This window comes from Musca domestica, unplaced genomic scaffold (genome assembly GCF_030504385.1).
Source record: "Musca domestica strain aabys unplaced genomic scaffold, Musca_domestica.polishedcontigs.V.1.1 36, whole genome shotgun sequence".
NCBI lineage: Eukaryota > Metazoa > Arthropoda > Insecta > Diptera > Muscidae > Musca > Musca domestica.
In genome coordinates, this window is record NW_026712318.1 from 6,206,562 (window position 1) to 6,223,441 (window position 16,880).

At 35.7% G+C, this 16,880-nt stretch overlaps 1 protein-coding gene and 2 long non-coding RNA genes across 6 annotated transcripts in view; 2 read left to right on the forward strand and 1 right to left on the reverse strand.

The window, feature by feature from the left end:
- The window catches only part of LOC101894317 (cAMP-dependent protein kinase type I regulatory subunit), a 100,042-nt gene extending 83,439 nt beyond the window's left edge, over nt 1-16,603 (forward strand). For all 4 annotated transcript variants that reach the window (XM_020035493.2, XM_059125903.1, XM_020035494.2 and 1 more), the window contains 5 exons: nt 7,752-8,111; nt 8,179-8,398; nt 11,280-11,434; nt 11,501-11,640; nt 14,191-16,603. In XM_020035493.2, coding sequence (XP_019891052.1) covers nt 7,752-8,111; nt 8,179-8,398; nt 11,280-11,434; nt 11,501-11,640; nt 14,191-14,275 — 960 coding nt within the window. In that variant the 3' untranslated portion in view covers nt 14,276-16,603. The remainder of the gene's footprint in view (nt 1-7,751; nt 8,112-8,178; nt 8,399-11,279; nt 11,435-11,500; nt 11,641-14,190) is intronic.
- On the forward strand, nt 3,537-4,071 carry LOC131803935 (uncharacterized). The gene is made up of 3 exons (XR_009342836.1): nt 3,537-3,669; nt 3,730-3,849; nt 3,914-4,071. It is a non-coding gene; the product is annotated as an uncharacterized LOC131803935 (long non-coding RNA).
- On the reverse strand, nt 3,808-4,440 carry LOC131803936 (uncharacterized). Its single transcript, XR_009342837.1, has 2 exons — nt 4,197-4,440; nt 3,808-4,124 (listed from the first exon to the last, which is right to left on the reverse strand). It is a non-coding gene; the product is annotated as an uncharacterized LOC131803936 (long non-coding RNA).
- Nucleotides 16,604-16,880: the final 277 nt, after the last annotated feature.

Consider the following 16,880-nt stretch of genomic DNA (forward strand, 5'->3'; position numbering starts at 1 on the left):
TGGTATTATACCCTTCACAATAGTATGGAGGGTATATTAGGTTTGTCATTCTATGTCGATTTAGCGCCGTCCGTCCGTCCCTTTGTCCGTCTATCCGTCTGTGAAAATCACTCTAGCTTACGAACGAAATGAAGTAGATTGATAAAATTATACTCAAATGTATACTATGTCTGCAGGACTTTTGGTATTGGAAAAGGGCCATGTAGGTCCACGTTTTGGTATAGCCCCCATATAACAGTACCTCTCGACTTTCGGTATTTTGATGATTTTAGCGACATTTTTCACCGCAATTGCTTAAAATTTGTTATTTGAAGTTCGAAATGGATGCTACAGCCTAAGACAGAAAATTGTGTGTGCAGGTTAAAGTATAACAGTGCCTCCCAACATTTTCACCGGAATTGTTTCAAATTTTTGTATTTGAAGTTCGTAATGGATAATGCAGCCTAAGGCAGAAAATTGCCTTTGCATGTTCACATTTTGGTATATCCCCCATGTAATAGTACCTCCCTATTATTTAAACTTAGTGCCAACCTTGCTTTCAAAAATACTCCAGACACAATAGTCCAACGGATTGGTATTCGGAGATTTTGGTGGCCATTGTGCGCTGGAGATGAAGCGAGGAACCTCATTTTGTAACCATTCTTGGGTGGTGCGTGCTGGGTGCGGCGATGGTGCTGAGTCCTGTTAGAATGTCCAAGGCCTGCGACGAAAATGATTGCATGCCGAAGGCTTTAAAACGCCCTCCAGGATATTTTCGCGATAATATTCGTCATTTATTCTCATGCCACGGTCGATTAATACAAACGGAGAGCGACCATCGGCTGTTATGGCGGCCCATACCGTCACCATGGCCGACGTTTGAGTCCTAGTGGCCAACCGAAGGTGCAGCTGACCTCTTTGGCAAGTAAACACGATCATTTTGTTTGTTTACAAACTGCTGGACAACGAATGTTTTCTCATCGGAGAAAACCAAATTCGGCAGTTCACCACTTTCGGCCAAGCGCATCAACTCTTTAGCTTTTTTGAGTAAATTTTTTTTTCTCTTGTGATGTAAGTTCTTGCACTTTTTGGAATTTCAATGGCTTTACCCCGAGCTCATTTTTCAATATTTGCGAAATGGAATATTGCGATATGTTAAGCTCACGAGTCATTTTTCGGCCACTGCGACGCGGTTTTCTATCAAGTCCTTTCTTTACTTTTCGAACCATTTCTGCTGATTTTGCTGTCTTCCGTCCAATTCTTTGACTTCGGACTACGCTACCAGTATCGCTGTAACGAGCGATGGTACGAGACTCAAAAGATTTATTCATATTTAAATGCTGGAGTGGTCTAACGATAGCCACTTGTTTTTTCCAGCCAAATGTAAAGAAATCACACCATCACGCTTGAATTCCATCACGAATAACATTTTTTCTGGAAAATTCTCACCAAAATGCTTTTGTACGCTTGTAGACAATATAATGAGCTGTCACTGGAATAATTTTAACAACTGTCGGACGAGTGGCTTAGAGATGACAGCAGTCTGAAGTTGGTTGCTGTTTTTTCTCTTCACCCTGTAGAGACATTTGGAGTCGATCTAACGATGTTCGTCCGTCCGTCTGGCTGGTTGTTGCGATTTTGCTCCAAGTTTGCAAAACCCAATATTTGGATCAGTGCTAGGTCATGTGAGAAAATGGTCAATATCGGTCAACTCCATCGAGTACCTCTCCCATAAAGGGTTAACATTTTGAATAATCATAACTATAAAATGTGATGTAAGAATCCGATTGTCTTCAAATTACATACTACAATATTTTTATTAACCCAACGTCCTGTGTGAAAATGTCGGTCCACTCCTTCTGTTACCTCCCCCACAAAGGGTCAAAATTTTAAATATCCATGAAATTCATAAAATGCGAAATTAACATCCAATTCCATTGAGACTTGGTACATCTGAACAGTATTATCAACACATGATCTGTTATAAAGATGGTAGAGATCGGTCGATTCCTTCTCCCACAAAACGGTCAAAGATAGCGAAATAAACATCCTGTTCTCTTAATTTTTCATACATGCCATGATTTCTACTGACAAAAGATCAGCTGTGAAGATGGAATGTATCGGTAATCTCCTTCTGATAAATAAAAGATGATAGATATCTGCCAACCCCTTCTGGTACCTCACCCACAAAGGGTCACAATTTCCCATACTTATATCTGTCATAATTTGTCTGTATTATATGAAATATGAAAATGGAATATTTCGGTCCACTATATCTGTTACCTCACGCATATTTCCACATTTTCCAAAAAATTGCATATATCTCATATAAAGTATAAGAAGGAGTCGATATAGTCCAAATTTGGCTCGTTGTAATATTTATATCAGTTCGAGGTCAGATACAAATTGGTCAATATTGGCCAATTGCTACAACAGAACCCAACCCATAAAGGGTCTCTACAATTTGAATAATCATAAGTCAATGTTGGGGGTATATATCTGTCGGCAAAACCGACTGATACTATTTTAACTTATTAAGAACATGTTTCCATCTCTCATTTGTGTAAAATGGTTTTGTAAATATACATTTTGTCAAAGGTGTAATTTTGAATAAATTCATATGTTTCTTAATTTTACCCTATGTGTTCTAGTAAAAATATCACCCCTCATTTTAATTTACATTGCATTTTGCACTTTAAAACTTACAAACACCCAACATAAATGGGCTTGAGAATGTAAAAGTAAGTTAATCCGCGATTATGTATTCCATAGCATAATCGAATATGTTGCACACCAAATACTCTGTCTGAACGGTAGCAAGGTTCATTGCTTGTCAAAGGTGAGAAAGAGACGTATTGACATATTGCACTGCTAACGGCTAGTTTACATATCTCTGTGTGTATTTAGTGACATTCAAACACTTCCAGCCTGTTCCACGATCTCGAAAGAAAATTTGTGCGAACGAAGGCTACTCACTCACTTTCGCATAAGAATGCGTTCCACTAACTTTCGTTCTTTCTTTCGCATAGCCTTACGTGATTCAGTGTTGCAAAATATTTTTTGGCAAAATTAATCGCGAAATAAGGCAAAAAAAAGCGCCAAATGTCTAATATAAACGCGACTGATTTTGACATTTGTGTTCGCATGCGTACGAAAGAAAAAAGATAGTGGAACGCAAAATTACACTGAAACGCTTACGTTTTCGTTCGCTTTGATTTTCGTGCAAATTTTCGTTCTGATGGATTTTAGTGGAACGGAAATCAGCTGTTTGTCGTGTAAAAGTTGTGCGAACGTGTTCTTTCGACATCGTGGAACAGGCTGTTCATTTTTCATTCATTTAATTTTTTTCTTATTTTCTGGCCAACTCGAATAGCGGGATATAATAAAGTAACAACAACAAAAACAACGAAACCAAATCAAAATTGTTTTGCAAATGTAACAGCCTGTTCCACGATCTCGAAAGAAAATTTGTGCGAACGAAGGCTACTCACTCACTTTCGTATAAGAATGCGTTCCACTAACTTTCGTTCTTTCTTTCGCATAGCCTTACGTGGTTCAGTGTTGCTAAATATTTTTTTGGAAAAATTAATCGCGAAATAAGGCAAAAAAAGCGCCAAATGTCTAATTTAAACGCGAAAAAGCAGCAGTGGCTCTGTCTCAACTGACATTTCAGTTGTAAACAAACAAATTGTAAATAAACAAACAAAATAAAAACTCTATTGATTGTGTTCAAACTATTTGTGCTCTTAGAAAATAAAAAAAGAATATTTCCGTAGCCCTATTTTTTATGGATGATGTGGAGGAGGTTCAAAATGTGCCACGGAGGCATTTAAGAGATGCTTCGAATTTATTTGAAGTACCTAACAACCAGTAAGTATGATTGTATTTTTACATTTTTGAAATAATAAAAAATAATAATAATAATTTTTTCAAGGTTTGTGGCCAATTTTCGTGTGTCGAAGGAAGTTTTCGGGCTCTTTTGGATATGATGGAAGAGAAGTGGGTGCCCGGTTGCAGAACTATCCAAATCCGCCCCGATTTAAAACTTCTTCTGCTGCTTCCAAAAATTGGCACTCCTCTGGTGAACATAGGATTCTCCTCCATATACTAGTGCCCGCAGCTGTGTAGTTGATGATTTTTTCGTGCTGGAATTGAGAAAATAAAAAAATATATATTTGTTGTTCACATATTAAATTGCATTTATTATTTTTACTTACATTTTTGTTTCCATTTTCAATCAAGCAATGTTAATGTTAAAACAATTTTCCTTAATTGTTATTATTCGATAGCAAACACACAAGTGACTGATTTTGACATTTGTGTTCGCATGCGTACGGAAGAAAAAAGATAGTGGAACGCAAAATTACACTGAAATGCTTACGTTTTCGTTCGCTTTGATTTTCGTGCAAATTTTCGTTCTGATGGATTTTAGTGGAACGGAAATCAGCTGTTTGTCGTGTAAAAGTTATGCGAACGTGTTCTTTCGATATCGTGGAACTGGCTGTAAAATACTCTATTTTTTGCAACAACAAAAATTGACAATTGAAAAAAAGAAAACTTGTTTCTTTGGTGGTCTCTTCTGTCTCTGTGCATGATAAATGAGTGGCGTCCAATGTGGCGGCGGCGACAACCGGTGGGTTGCGTCACAAACCTTGACGTAGCATTTGATTTGATTAACATGTCTTTTGAATTTCTATCAATCGAAATAAGGAAAAAGGTCATGAATTGTAAATTTCGAATTGTTTTGAGTCAGGAGGAAAAAAAACCTTAATGATATTCATTGACAAATTCTTTCAAAAAGATTTCTTTTCTTTTTTTGTTTTGTTTGATTTAGCGAAAGAAAATAAATAAATGTATGCATATGCCGTGTATAAAAATAAACCTCTGGAATAATTTTACAAAAATTTAATGAAAATTCAACTAGTGGGTCGATGAATTACTGGCAGTTAGAAAAACAGGGAATATTGAATCAAGTGAAGAATTTGATTTTTGGATTATTTATAGAGAACGGATGGTTGTACGAGACTGGAGTTTTAATTCACGTGTGACATTAATTTGCTCTGTTCCAGAACCTGAAAGAATGTACTATTTTTTTTCCAATATCATAAAAGGAAAATCGGTTATCGTAGTTAAAACTTTTTAATTCTTGCAGTTCTGAACAGAGCAATTGTACCAATATTAATATAACCTTAGCCACATGGCTGGAGAGGGTATACATTATTTAATACGGCCGAAACGTGCCTCATTTAACTTACAAGTTTTAGACCCTGGATGGTGCTCACGACAACTCTCGAAAGGAGCATCCGATTTGGTCCAAACTTGGTACATCGTAATATTATTATGAAACTTAGATCGAGTTCGAAGATGGGCAATATTGGTCCACTCCTTCTGGTACCTCCCACACAAAAGGTCGAAATTATCAAAAAAAAAAAAAAATAAATAAATAATAATAATATTTTACAGCACAGAAAGAGAAAGGATAGTCCAATTACGCTACAACTTCTCAAATCCTAATATTTCTATCAGTGCAATGCTGGGTACGAAAATCAACAATTGCCTGAGGGTCGGCAAAACCAACTGATATTTCCTAACTTGTTATACCCTCAGCCATATGGCTACTATATATCATTTGATACGGTCAAAACGTGCCTAGTCGAAATAATGGTTTTAGACCCTAGGTCTCTTTGGACCAAATCCATTTCAGAATATTTGGAGCCGATCTAGCGATGTCCGTCCGTCTGTCTGTCTGGCTGGTGCGCACGATGACTCTCGAAGGGAGTATCCGATTTGGTCCAAACTTGGTACGTCGTAATATTTTTGTCAAAGTTATATCGAATTCGAAGATGGGCAATATCGGTCCACTCCTTCTGGTACCTTCCCCACAAAATGTTGAAATTTTCTAAAAATTTATTTTCTGCACAGAAAGAGAAAGGAGAAATCGATTTTGCTGCAACTTTGCAATTCCTAATGTTTGCGTCACTGCTAGGTCAGGTGCAAAAATGGACAATATCGGTCCACTCCATCAAGTACCTCCCCCACAAGGGGCCAAAATTTTGAATAATTACAACTCCTAGAAAATGTGATGTATGAGTCCGATTGTCTTGAAATTTCACACATCCCAATATTAGTACTAACCCAAGGTCTGGTGTTAAAATGGAATATATGGGTCCACTCCTACTGGTACCTCCCCCACAAAATGTCGAAATTTTCAAAAAAAAATATTTTTTGCACAGAAAGAGAAGCAATAATCCGATCTTGCTTCAACTTTGCAAATCCTAATATTTGTGTCAGTGTGAAAATGGACAATATCGGTCCACTCCATCAAGTGCCAACTTGACAACTCTTATAAAATCTGATGTATTAGACCGATTGTCTTCAAATTTCATACATACCAATATTTTTATTAACCCTAGGTCTGATGTTAAGATAGGATATATCGGCCCACTCCTTCTGGTACCTCCCCCACAAAGGGTCAAAATTTTGAATATCCATTAAGCTCATAAAACGCGAAATTAACATCCGATTCAATTCAGACTTGGCACTTCTGAATATTTCTATCAGTACAGGATCTGTAAAAAAACGGTAGAGATGGGACCATTCCTTCTGGTACCTCCCCTATATAGGATTCAAGCTTTTAAAAAACAAAACGCTCACCGAAAGCGAAATAAGCACCAACTCTCTTCAAATTTTACACACACACAGAAAAATGTTGTTAAGGCAGGATCTATTGTGAAGATGATATCTATCTGCGAACCCCTTCTGGTACCTCACCCACAAAGGGTCACAATTTTCAATGCTTTTATCTGTGATAATTTATTTAGGTCTGATACGAATTGGACAATATTCTGTCCATAGCAATTTAAATACTCATAACTCAAATCTAAATATATTGAAAATAATCGAACATTGGCTGAGGGTCGGCAAAACCGACTGATACTTATCTTTTTTTTAATATAATTGAGGAGCCAAACAACTATTCAAACTTTTGATGTCTCTTCGATTGAGAGAGAACATAACCTCAAAATGTCCCTATTCAGTTTCTATCTTGCACTTTTTTATGGCAGTGCAGAAAACTATGTAGCTTGGCAATTCACATTACAATTGTTAACTAGTCATGGCAATGATGTTGTTGTAAATACCACAATTTTCTGCCAACAAGGATAACGACCATTCTAAGTACGACGCAGTATCCACACAAAGGAAGAGCATTTGAAATATTCACGTAAATGATTTTCCTTCCACATTGCCGTTGCTTTACAGACTGTCAATTAATTTGCCATCTTCTTCATGGCCCCTTATAGATGTGAATGGGCCACAAGGACATACATATGTCTGGGTTGAAAATATTCCATAAATGATTTTACAGCGCACAAAAAGGAATCGTGACAGTGAATATGGTTGGATTGTAGTGTAAAGAAGTATAGACTTCGGAACAGTGGCCGTGGGTGAATATCAAATGGGTTTGGCATTCCAACAATGTTCAATGCAAATTCTGTAACAGAACGTGTTTCTGCAAAATTTTGTTCTGATGATTATCACATTGTGGAGCTTTGTTTACAGTTTCTTTATTTTGACGGCATTCCCACTTGCCCAGAAGATAATTGATAGTTGCGGAAACTGAATTTTTCAGATTTTTCTAAGAAAAACATAAATCTACTAACTAATCTCTGCAACATGTACCTTTGCCGTTTCTCTTGAATGTAAATTTTATTTATTTTCCCCTCACTTTAACATCTCCTAACCCTAGTTTTGTTTTTTCTATTTTTTTTCAGGAACAAGTCAAACTTGATTCCACCAAACAGGTAACCAGCCCTGACGATTGTGAAGATCTCAGTCCAATGCCACAAACAGCCGCCCCACCAGTACGCCGACGTGGCGGTATTTCCGCCGAACCCGTTAGTGAAGAAGACGCCACCAGCTATGTGAAAAAGGTCGTACCCAAAGACTACAAAACAATGGCTGCCCTGTCCAAGGCCATTGCCAAAAATGTGCTCTTCTCACATTTGGACGAAAACGAACGTTCGGATATTTTCGATGCCATGTTTCCCGTTACACATTTAATGGGCGAGAATATCATACAGCAGGGCGATGAGGGTGACAATTTCTATGTGATCGATCAGGGTGAAGTGGAGGTATGTAGTCATTTGTTTGAATATTTGAATACAATTTTTAGTAACATTTTTATTTTTTTTCGCAAAGGTTTTCGTCAATTCGGAAATGGTTACCACAATTGGTGAAGGCGGCAGTTTTGGTGAATTGGCCTTGATCTATGGTACACCAAGAGCAGCTACTGTACGTGCCAAAACTGATGTCAAGCTGTGGGGCATTGATCGTGATTCGTATCGTCGAATTTTGATGGGTTCCACCATACGCAAACGTAAAATGTACGAAGAATTCCTATCGCGTGTTTCGATTTTGGGTAAGTTTGAACTGAAATAAGTAAGAAAGCAAAAAAGCTAACTTTTTGGAAGGAACTTTAAAATTTAAAAAAAAAATCCCTCGAAAAAATACCGCCTAGGTGATAGTTATATATGGCCTGTACGAAGACGTGGATCTACATAAGAAGGTTTTTGTCATAGGCTGCACCGATTCGGAACTTCAAATCTCAAATTTGAAACAATGGGTGCTATACGAAGATGTGGACCTGCTTAAGCAATTCTTTTTTGTCATAGGCTGTAGTACCGATTTCAAACTTCAAATACCAAATTTGAAACGATAACGGTGAGAAATGTCGCTGAAATCATCAAAATACCTAATAAAGCGAGGTATCGTTATATGGGGCCTATACGAAGACGTGGACCTGCATACTCAATTTTTTTTCATCAAAATACCGAATAAAGGGAGGTTTCGTCATATGGGAGCTATACGAAGATGTGGATCTGCATACGCAATTTTTTTTCATAGGCTGTAGTACCCATTGCGAATTGTAAATACGAAATTAGAAACAGTTCCGTCAAATAATGTCGCTAAAATCATTTAAATACCGAATAAAGGAAGGTATCGTTATATGGGGGATACCTGAAAACGTGGACCTGCATAGACAATTTTCTCTCATAGCTTGTAGAATCCATAACGAATTTCAAATACAAAATTTGAAACGATCCCGGTGAGAAATATCGCTAATATCATCAAAGTACCTAATATCGGGAGATATCGTTATATGGCGGCTATACGAACATGTGGACCTGTATACGCAATTTTCTCTCATAGGTTGTAGTACCTATTACGAACTTAAATACGAAATTTTAAAAAAATCCGGTGAGAAATGTCTCTAAATTCATCAAAATACCGAATAAAGCGAGGGACCTATACGAGCATGTGGACCTGTATACGCAGTTTTCTTTCATAGCTTGTAGTACCCATTACGAACTTCAAATACAAAATTTGAAACAGTTCCGTTGAGAAATGTCGCTAAAATAATAAAGAAAAATATCGGGAGGTATCGTTATATGGGGGCTATACGAAAACGTGGACCTGCATTGACAGTTTTCTGTCATAGGTTGAAATACCCATTAACATCTTCCGTTACAACATTTGCACCCATTTCGGACTATAATGTCTTTAAAATCATAAAAAATCTCGAATATTAGAAGGTATCGTTATATGAGGACTATACAAAAACCTGGACCGACATGGCCCATTTACGAACTTAATCTGCCTACCCGCAAAATACACATGTCTGTAAAATTTTATCCTTCTATCTCAATGCGTTTCAAACGTAGCGTTGTTACAGCAGACAGATGGACATACCTAAATCGACTAAGACTTTTACGCTGATCAAGAATATATACTTCGTAGGGTCTGTCATGAATATTTCGAGGAGTTACAAACGGAATGACAAAGTTAATATACCTTCCATAGAATGATGGAGGGTATAAAATATATTAAGTATTAGTAAGGACATAAGAAATAATCCGCCGACCTCTGTCATAAATCGCAGCTTGAATCTCACTTGCTAATAATAAGCGAGGGCAGATCACTAAGCCTATGACTTTTCCGAAACTGCTTCCATATTACACCTTTCGTTAAAATATGGGCAGTAGCATTCCAAAAACACAGTTTTTTCCAAGCAAATATAAAGAGTGTTTCTTTTTCGGAGTTATAGGAAAGTTTTTCAAAAAATCGTAAAATTCTGAAAAGTTTATAAAATTTTTATTTGTTTGCTAGTACGGTCCATATAATTTAATGTTTCAAGATTGCTTCATGCAAATGTTGACCGCGATTACACCTCAAATGGTCATTCCGCTTAGTTCAATTTTGTAATATTCTTTCCATCATTTCGTCCGTGATCTTACGAATAAATAATTCAATTTATCTTCCAATGCATCAATTGAATCAGGGTCATCTGCAAAGATATAAGCTTTAACATAGCCCCACAAAAAAAAAAAAAAATTGTCTAAGATATTTAAATCGCCCATTTTAGGCGGCCATTTAACTAGTCCTGAACGTCAAATAAAATGTTCAACGAACTCACCTCTCAATAAGTCCATTGTTACGCGTGCTGTGTGGCATGCGGCACCGTCTTGTCGTGCAGTCAAGCTCTTGCATTTTGGGTTCAAAGAAGTTGGATATCATCTCACGGTGACGCTTACTATCCACAGTTACGATTAACAGAATATTTGAAAATTCACGGTGCCACCAGCCCAGAAACCGTGACTTTGCCGGATGAATTTGTGACTTTTGCAATGCTTCACCAAAATTGACAATTCGGCTCAGTTACGTCTCCTTTAAGACAAAAATAAGCTTCATCGCTGAACAATGGAAATACTTAACAAATCACTCGTTTTCATAATGGAATCTGATTCAACGTTTATTGAACTTTCTGAATTCAACCGAATGAGTTTTCTAATTGTCAAGATGTTCAGAGGTTATATAATCGGGCGGTGTACTGGTGGGTAGGTTAGTTTGAGATTATTTAATCTGATCTTGACTGATCCCTCATTTACCTCACAAATCGAAGGAATTTACTCTTCCAACGCTGATTTGTTTGTATGAAGTTCCGACGACGTAGTACAAAGTAAGGTGTAGAAATTGATGTTGCGGTGGAGTTTAAACCGAAGACCCATTGTGGAATTACAATATTGAACACAATCCATTCGGTTGCATTCACGAAACCCGGAATCGATTTTCTTGAAACGTACCAACCCATGTGTTTTGCAAATTTTGAAAATGGATTTAGTTTATGCGCCATGTTTTACAACTTTTCTCTAAAGGGGGCGGACAATTTATGTTCTTTAATTACTTGTTTCTACCAAAAATCCTTATTAAAATGTTGATTTTATTTTTCTTTTTCACAACAGAGAGTTTGGATAAATGGGAACGTTTGACGGTGGCCGATGCCTTGGAAACGGTTACATTCGATGATGGTGAAACGATTGTTAAACAGGGTGAAGCTGGTGATGATTTTTATATTATTGTGGAAGGCTGTGCTGTTGTATTACAAATACGTGCTGAGGTAAATTTTAATCACTTTAAATTGTTTTTTTATTGAATTGAAATAATAATCTGTAACATCACGCAGCAAGGAGACGAACCCGCTGAAGTTGGACGTTTGGGTCCAAGTGACTATTTTGGCGAAATTGCTTTGTTATTGGATAGACCACGTGCTGCTACCGTTGTTGCTAGAGGACCCTTGAAATGTGTTAAATTAGATAGAGCGAGGTGAGTTTGATTATTAGCAAATAATAATGGTTATTATTGTTGTTTTAATTATTTTAATTACACTATGTAACACGAAAAATAATTAGAGGAAAAATCCCGCAAATTTAAAGCTAAAATTGAAAGACACGTGCATAGCCGTTTTGAAAGTTTATTTCGCAAATTTAATTCAAATTTCAAAGCCCTATCCTAAGTGTTGCTAAATATATCTCACAGTATAGGGATTATAAAGGGTCACAACTGTATAAAGCCTTTAAAATTTTTTGGCCTAAGAACCTGAAACTTCTTTGGGGTTTTGATCTAAAAAAGAGGACTATCAAGTCCATTTGCCATTTTCCACAATCCTGACAGGCTGGTGAAATTATAGGAAATTGAAAAAATGCTAATATTTTAAAAATAAACAATATTGATTTTTTATACCCCCAGCCATATGGCTAGAGAGGGTAGGGTAGGGTATATGTAATTTGATACGGCCAAAACGTGGTCTCTTTGGACGAAATCCGTTTCAGGGCATTTGGAACCGATCTAGTCTAAACTTTGGTCTAAACTTGATACATTGTAATATTATTACCAAACTTAGATTGAGTTCGGAGGAATACTTAGAGATATTATGAAACACGAAATAACCATCAAATTCCTTCTGGTACCTACACCACAAAGGGTCAACATTTGGAAAAATTATAACTGTTATAAAATGTGAAATATGGGTTCGATGGTCTTCATATTTCGCACATCCTAATATTTTCACTAACACAACATCTGGTATAATGAACAAATATAGCGGACCACTACTTCTGGTAAATCCCCCAATCCGCGAAATAAGCATCCGATTTTTTTTTAAACTCGGCACATCGCAATATTTCTATCAACGCAAGATCTGATGTGGAGATGAGATATATCGGACTAATTCTGGTACGTCTCCTACAACTGGTCAACATTGTGAATAATAACTCTTATAACGTGTGAAATAAGCACCCGATTCTCTTTGGATTTCACACAACCCAATATTTTTACTAACGCAAGATCTGGTGTGAAGATGGCAGGTATCGGCCCACCCCTCCCGGTACCTTCCACACAAAAGGGTGACAATATTTAATATAAACAGGGAAAGATAAAAAAACTGCAACAAAGTCAAACGCCATAATTCTTACATTTTTTTATTTTATTGAATGAAAGCAAACTATGTCAGAAATAGCATCAAATGTTAGAATAAGTTTAGATTTGTTCGAATCGGTCACCTTTAGTACGAATTATGGCCTTCAAACGGCCAATGAAACCGTCGCATGCCGCCGGAATGTTGCTCTGCGGTATTTTGGCCCACTCCCGGCGAAGCGCTTGGTGATCGACACTTTGGTATTTTTTAGTGCCAACCTTGCTTTCCAAAATACTCCAGACACAATAGTCCAACGGATTAGTATCTGGAGATTTTGGTGGCCATTGTGCCCTGGAAATGAAGCGAGGAACCTCATTTTGTAACCATTCTTGTGTGGCTCGTGCTGAGTGTGATGGTGCTGAGCCCTGTTGCAATGTCCAAGGTCTGTTTGCGTGCCCAAGGCTTTAATACACCCTCCAGAATATTTTCGCCATAATATTCGCCATTTATTCTGATGCCACGGTCGATTAATACGAGCGTAGAGCGACCATCGTCTGTTATGGCCCACGGTGGCCCACACCATCACCATGACCTGCGCTTGAGTTCTGGTGGCCAACCGAAGATGCACATTTTCAGCTGACCCCTTTTGACAACTAAACACGATAATTTTGTTTGTTTACAAACTGCTGGACAACGAATGTTTCTCATCGGAGAAAACCAAATTTGGCAGTCCACCACTTTCGGCGAAGCGAAGCAACCCTTTAGCCCTTTTGAGTCTATTTTCTTTCTATTGCGGTGTAAGTTCTTGCTCTTTTTGGAATTTCAATGTCTTTACCCCGAGCTCATTTTTCAATATTTGCCGAATGGAATATTGCGATATGTTAAGCTCACGAGCCATTTTTCGGCCACTGCGACGCGGGTTTCGATTAAGTCGCTTCTTTACTTTTCGAGCCATTTCTGCTGATGTTACTGTTTTCTTCCGTCCACTTCCTTGACGTCGGGCTACGCTACCAGTATCACGATAACGAGCGATGGTACGAGACACAAAAGATTTATTCACATTTAAATGCTGGAATGCTCTAACGATAGTCACTTTTGGTTTTCCAGCCAAATATAAAGAAATCAGACTATCACGCTTGAATTCCATCACGAATATCTTTTTTCTGGAAACTTATCACCAAAATGCTTTTGTACGCTTGTAAACAATATAATGAGCTGTCAATGGAATAATTTTTTCAGCTGACGGACGAGTGGCTTAGAAATGACAGCAGTCTGAATTTGGTTGCAGTTTTTTTAATCTCATTTTTCATACCCTCTCTAGCCATATGGCTAAGGGTATAAAAATACTGTGTAATGTACATCATGAATAAAATATATATTTCTCAATATTATATAAATTTATATGCTGATCCTAATCTTATTTATATACTAACCATTTATTTTTTTCTCCTTAATTGCAGATTTGAACGTGTATTGGGACCCTGTGCAGATATTTTGAAACGCAACATTACCCAATACAACAGCTTCGTTTCATTGTCCGTTTAAATTTTTTGCAAAATACGGAAATTACACAACAAACAAAAATTAAATAATATTTTGGATATGTGTGAAAACAACAACAACAAACAAAAACATAATTTATTAAAACAAAAACAACAAAATATATATTAAAAAAAACAAATCAAACATCTTTTTAAATGTTTAAAACAAAAAATAAATAAAATACTGAAATATTTATAAAAGAAATAAAACAAACAAACAAAAAGAGAACAACACACTTTGTAAAATACACTACTAATCAACGTAAAACAAAAACCAACATCAACATCAAAAGGGGAAGGTATAATACATGGAGAAACCAAAAAAAAGAAGGAAGAATATTGAAACCAAAATTGCAGCCAAGAATAAATGTTTTGAAGAAAAAACAACAATGTATTTATGTAATGCAAGCTACTTCAAACTCATGCAGCTCATTTACAAAACAAACCAACAACCCACACCACCTCAGTTGAAAAGTTATAGATTTTGCATATAGGACCCCCCCAATGAGAAAAGAAACATAATCCTCTACCATGTCGATGCGCTCTCATTTGATGTTTTACTTGTTAAGCTATTTTTCATTTCAATGTAAAATTAAAATCCTTAAAAAAAAAAACATTCAAATTGCTAATGTTTTTAAGAAGAGAATACTGTGGTTCAAAAGTTTGCGACAACTAATATCTATCGAGCATGATATGCCACCTCATAATTAACAAAAAAAAAACAGAAGTATATTTGAAGAACACAATGTAATACAAAGGAACTGAACAATCTTAATTCTATTAAGATAAAAAACTCTTTATACCCAAAAATAAAACCTACATTACTTTCCGAAATAAAACATATAAGAAATGTAGTTGACATTTTGGCAAATTTTAAACATTTAAAACATGACAAAAAACCAACAAAACCAAATCGCAGAAAAACGAACTGGTTGATTTAAAAAATGTTACAGATGTCAAAGGCTGTAGACTTTTAAGAGCAAATTACAAAGTTGACAAGACACAGATTCCTGAAATGGAATGAAACATTTAGAAAGTTAAAACCTACTTATTTTTAAAATATCTCACAGCTCTTGTTATCTTCTTAAGGTTCTGTTAAATCAGTACTCTTCAAAATCGGCATTTCATAATGAAATATTTTAGCCTGAAAGAATTTTAATAGCCTGTTCACAGAACTTTTTTAAGGCAGACAAGCAGTTGCCACCCAGACAATCAAGTTTTTATTTCAGTTCATTTATTTTTTTCGTCTGGGAGTAAAAGCTGCTGTCAAAAATTTCTTTATGTTTCCAAAAAGAAAATTTGTTAATTTTTTTTTAATGATTGCATCCATAATCCTCGCGGACATAAACCCCATTGCAATTATGGGGATTTTGCCCGGTTTTGCGCCTAATTTTGCGTGGGGTTAGAATTTAGAACAGCGAAAAAGCGCACCTGTTGAGATTGACACAGCACAGCGGATGAAATGGACCATACCTTTTGTGTGAAATATCAATTTTCAAACACAATATTTTACTTTGTTTAAATTTTGTAAATGAACGATTGATATTTTTTGATTGTCGTCTTTGGCAATACTTTTTTTGTGTTGGAATTAGTTGACCCAAAATTTGCCTATAGAAAAAAGCTATTTTTGTTTTCTTACGTACGAAAACAAAAAATTCTATTTGTCTGTAATTTGCCTTGCAATTGGAAGAAAAATAATTTTGGTGAACAGGCTGTAAATATTCAATTTGTTTGTTGCATATATGAAACTAAAGTATAGTACTCTGTTTTAAAATGTGCTAAATTGTAATTACATTTCACATCAATAAATAAATAGATGATATTGAAAAAAAAGTTCTGGAGAAATGTATGGTTTTAAAAATGTATTTATATTTTTCTTCTTTTTTTTAAGAAATCATAAAACAGAAACCCTTAAACAAAAATCCTTATAAATGTATTTGCTGGATTTCCAAAACAATATGATATCTGTTTTATGAAAAAAAAAGAAATTAATTGAAATTTAAAATAGCAATTGAAAATAATGGTATTTTCAAACAAACAAGAATATTTATCATTAAAACCTAAAAAAAACTGTATTTTTTGAAATGTTTCCATTTCTGTAAAACTTTTCATTATTTTCTTTTATATTTTGTTAGCAGCCGTATAATTTTGTTTTGGTTTTATTTTATTATTTTATACACATTTTTGTTTTAAATCATCATTATTATTATTATTATATTAGCATCTATTAGTTTACTATTATAATATATTAAAAAAAAAAAAACAAACAAATTAATAAATAAATCAATGAAAATAGTCAGCATTGGTCTGACAATTTCTATAGAAATGAAAAGCGATCGGGAAATTAAAGTACATTCATAGCACTAAAAGGAAAACAGTGTCAGATAAAAACAAATGAGGAGCTCTACAAAGAAATTTTGAACATTTTTAAATATATCGAAGCCCAAATAGCCCGTAGTCAAATCAAATCAATGAAAAGAGTCAACATTGGTCTGATAATTTCTATAGAAATTAAAAGCTAAACAGTGTCAGATAAAAACAGATGAACAGATGCTCCATAGATATAGCATTCAATTTATTTGCAAAAGATAAGAGATCTACATATAAAA